The sequence below is a fragment of the Ipomoea nil genome, unplaced genomic scaffold (genome assembly GCF_001879475.1).
Source record: "Ipomoea nil cultivar Tokyo-kokei standard unplaced genomic scaffold, Asagao_1.1 scaffold1562, whole genome shotgun sequence".
In the NCBI taxonomy this organism is placed as follows: Eukaryota; Viridiplantae; Streptophyta; class Magnoliopsida; order Solanales; family Convolvulaceae; genus Ipomoea; species Ipomoea nil.
Window position 1 is genome coordinate 2,368,614 of NW_017617990.1, and position 4,880 is coordinate 2,373,493.

A 4,880-nucleotide genomic window follows, 5' to 3' on the forward strand; every position below is an offset into this window, starting at 1 on the left:
TGGTCTACTTATGAACAGGAACTCTATGCAGTGGTACGAGCTTTGCAGGTTTGGTCTCATTATTTAATGCCTCGTGATTTTGTGATTTACTCAGACCATGAAGCTTTAAAATACTTTCAAAATCAGAAACACATGAACAAAATGCATGCAAGGTGGTCATCTTTCCTTGAGCAATTCTCCTTCGTGATTAAGCATAAATCTGGAGTATCAAATAAAGTGGCTGATGCCCTTAGTAGACGAAGGAGCCTGTTGATCACATTGCAAAGAGAGCTCATTGGGTTTGAACTACTAAGGGACCTCTATGATTTTGATGAGGATTTCAAAGAAATATGGAAGAAAGCTCAACAACACAACTCAACTCAAGACTTTCATATTTTAGATGGATATCTGTTCAAAGGAAATCGCTTATGCATCCCAAGGACATCTTTACGGGAAAAGCTCATTAGGGACTTGCATGGTGGAGGTTTAGCAGGGCATATGGGCAGAGATAAAACGATTGCTAGCCTAGAAGAGAGGTATTATTGGCCACAATTGAAGAGAGATGTGGCCACCTTTGTGAAGAGATGCTCTATTTGTCAAACCTCTAAAGGGCATGTGCAGAATACTGGTCTTTATACACCTTTGCCAACTCCAGAGAATATTTGGGAAGATTTATCCATGGACTTCGTGCTTGGCCTTCCCAAAACACAGAGGGGAGTAGATCCGGTGTTTGTGGTGGTGGATCGGTTCTCCAAAATGGCTCATTTCATCCCTTGTAAAAAAACTTCTGATGCTGTTCATGTGGCCCGACTATTTTTTCAAGAGATTGTTCGTCTTCACGGTGTCCCTCGATCCATAACATCTGACAGAGATTCAAAATTTCTCTCTCATTTTTGGACGACTCTTTTGAAGCGCTTTGATGCAAGTTTGAATTTCAGTAGTTCTGCGCACCCACAAACGGATGGTCAGACTGAGGTCACAAATCGTACTCTCGGGAATTTGATCCGGTGCATTTGTGGAGAGCATGTTAAGCAGTGGGATTTTGCTTTGTCACAAGCTGAATTTGCATACAATAGCTCTGTTCATATGTCCACTGGGCGTTCTCCATTCTCTGTTGTGTATACAAAAACTCCACGCCATGCTGTAGACCTTCTTCACTTACCGAAGGTTGATGGGATACACAAATCTGCCTCAAACATGGCTGAACAAGTCAAGAATGTCCATGAAGAAGTTAAGGCAAAGTTGAGCGCTTCAAATGCCAAATATAAAGCTGCAGCCGATAAAAAGCGCAGACAACAATTGTTTCAAGTTGGAGAACATGTGTTAATATACTTACGCAAGGAGAGGTATCCTGCAGGCACTTTTCACAAACTCAGTCCAAAGAAATATGGCCCATTTGAGATTCTACAAAAGATCAATGACAATGCCTATGTCGTGAACATACCAGATGACTAGAAGATTTCGAAAACCTTCAACGTTGCGGATATCTTCAAGTTTTATCCTGGCCAAGAGTTGTATCCAGATGAAGCTAACTCGAGGACGAGTTTTTCACAGGTAGGGGAGTATGATGGCGTTCACACAAGCAACACAACACAAGGAACCTGAGTAATATCTGTTTGGAGGCTCAAGAATCTTTTCCCTAGATTATATTAAATGCATTTTCATTTTCCATGTGTCTTTTACAATTCCTAGAATTTGAATGTTACGTTGCTTTGTTTTATGCCTATATATTAGGCCATTTTGTAACCAGAAGAGGGACTTGAAAATTATTATGAATGTACTTCCTGTTTTGTTCTAATGAATCATTAGAATTCTTTGTTCAGCTACTGCGTTCTGCATCAGCAACACAATTAATAAGAGAAATATATATTATGGAACAGTGGATTGCTGAAATCTACGCTATTGAGAAATATAGATCACTCATTAGGACTGTGACACTGTATAATGTTTACAATGTTGGCTGATCATGTTTTGGAAGCTCCTGATTATGTGTGGAATGAATGCAGAAACAAAGGTTTTTTTATATAATAATTACAATTAATCCATTCATATATAGAGGAGGAGGGAAAAAAAAGTAAAGGCGATATGGTGAAATGGAATATATTTAAGGTATAAAAGTATAATTGCACAGATATTAGTATAATTGACTAATAATTATTATGGTAATTAAGCTAAACATGGATCGTTGGATTTATTTTTATAATAATTACAATTAAATTATTTATCCTTTTTTTCTCATATTTATTTTAGTAATAATATAATTATAGAAATCATATCACATTTTGAGTTTTTAAGGTAATTGCAGACAAACGAGTCATATATTATTCAATTAATTGAGTGATACTTTTACACTAATCTTAGAGCATCTCCAACGGGAGGCCAATTTTAATCCCCAAAACACCATTCCTTCAAATTTCACTCTCCAACGTGCGTCGCCATCGCGCTATAACGCCAAAGGGAATGTCGTTAATGAACAGTGCAGCACTATATTTGGCGCTGCACTATTCATCCGCGCTATAATGCCAAAATGTCCCTTTTGCCCATGCTTTTTTTTTATTTTTTATAATTTCAAGTATATCCTTTAATTTTTTATTTTGTTAAATACTTATATTTAAACTTTGTATTATTAAATAAAAATTATACCATTTTAAAGATCTCATTAAGACGATCAAAACAAGACTAATATTAAATATATATTAATTAAAATTCCAAATACATTAAACATAACTAGAACATAATAAAAGTTAAAATACGTACGACATACATCAAACATGACTAGAACATAATAAAAATTAAAATGCATACGACATAATAATAATATTAGAAAATACAACACAATTTTGAGCAAATATAATAAAATTAATAATTTCCTAGTCCACTCCCACTTCCTCCCAAATTATCAAAGAATTTATCAAATTCACGATTTGATTCAACTCCTCCTCCATGCTCTTGATTTCTCTCTGCAACAATTTGTAGTTGTTGGCATCTAATCGACTCACGCACAGCTGGATCTTCTATCAAATTTAAATTCATTCTTAAGATTTTGTTATCTTCTTTTCGTTTTGCTAATGCCATTTTTTCTTTTCTCAATGTTATTTTGTTCGCATCATTTTGAGCATTAAGCAAATCAAGCTCATATTGTTTTTGGAGTAGCTCATGATTGTTTTCGAACATTCCTTTGAATTGTGCAGTTTGTTGTTCTATTGCGGCAATAAATTGATTGCGCTCATCCGAGAGTTTATGCTTCATCTTTTTCTTCTTCCTTCCCGTAGGACGTTCACCTACATTGTTCATTTCATTACAATGTTCATTAGTTTCAAAATCATCAGCAAATGAGGAAGAGCATATTGACTTCTCGGTTCCGAAAGATTGTGATTGTGATCCTTCTGAGAATATTATATTTCAAGAATTTCTTGCTCGGCATAGACAAATTAAAGATAAAGAAGCTCATTATGCACTCCGTAATGCATTGATTGAGCATTTGTGGGAACGATTTAGTAATTCCGATAATTAAATGTACTAGATGTTGTATGTTGTATTATTATTGTGGAATAAATTAAATTTTCAAAAATATTGTTAAATTCAATTTTTTAAAATAGTTAATGTTATAAAAAAAATTAATGTTAATAAAAATTATTATTTACATTACAAATTATATTTTATATTAAACTAATTAACTTCGAACTAAATTATATTAAACTAACTAAATTCGAACTAATAATTGAAAAATAAAATTATTTTAGTGTAAAAGTTTGGTGTTTTGGTGTAAATGGGTTGGAGATGAATAAAATTTGGTGGGAGAATATGCTGAGAATATTCCTTCTGATGTGACATTTGCTGGAAAAATTTGGTGTTTTGGAGATGGAGGGGTTGGAGATGCTCTTATAATCAAATAAATGTATATTTTCAAATATTAAAATTGTTTATAATTTCATCTTTAATTTTATTATCTAAATATATAATTAAATAAATTATCCGTGCATCGCATGGGTAATTGGACAATTATTTAATTGAATTCAAGCAAGGATAACATAAAAAAACATAATCGATCCAACTCATTTCAACAATTGCACAATATAATATTTGTTATTATAACTTATATAATTGTATATCGATTCAAATATTCTTAAATATTATAACAAATCAATTTCGTGCAACGCAAGAGTGAAAATACTAGAATTTTAAGAATATTTGAGTCGATATACCATACAATTATATAAATTATAACAACAAATATTATATTGTGAAATCTATTTAATATTAAAAATACAACAACATTAAAATTCATATCCCTATTTTTCCGTCAAGACTCAATATTGAATCAATGATATTTAGTTTACTCCAATATATTTATTCGACTTTGTTATTTACTTCTCATTATTTATAAATAAACTAATTTATTTATTTTTTATATTTTTTTCTTTTAAGAGTTGATGTTATCGGATTCAGATATAAATACAGATTGCTTTGGTGGGGAGTTAGAGAAGTTGCTATCTTTGTGGGGGAAGAGCATGAAAGACTTTTCAGAAATGCTAATTCCAGACGAAACTAGCATATGTTTGAGTGAAAACATGTTGATAACTGAAGAGTTAGCATATGACAAGGAACCGTTGAAGACAAAACATAAAACATTGGTAACACAATTGACCGACGAGCAAATGAATGTTTACGGCTCTATGATGAATGATATTTATTCCAATGGAGGTGGATTGTTCTTTGTGTATGGTTACGGAAGAACATGCAAGATGTTCGTGCGGAGAACGTTATCGTCAAAGATAAGGAGCCACGATGATATTGTTCTAAATGTTGTTTCTAGTGGAATAGCATCTTTGCTCTTGGCCAGGAGGCAGGATAGTGCATTCCAGATTTCCTATACCACTTTGACCTTGTTGAGCTTATAA

General features: G+C 33.0%; 1 protein-coding gene across 1 annotated transcript; it reads left to right on the forward strand.

The window, feature by feature from the left end:
* Positions 1-4,412: 4,412 nt before the first annotated feature.
* On the forward strand, positions 4,413-4,880 carry LOC109189714. The gene has a single exon (XM_019340323.1). It carries the CDS (start codon positions 4,413-4,415, stop codon positions 4,878-4,880), a length of 468 nt encoding a protein of 155 aa, XP_019195868.1.

Excerpts from the sequence above, each read along its gene's own strand:
- LOC109189714 (XM_019340323.1), top strand. The coding sequence starts at position 4,413 with ATGTTATCGGATTCAGATATAAATACAGATTGCTTTGGTGGGGAGTTA.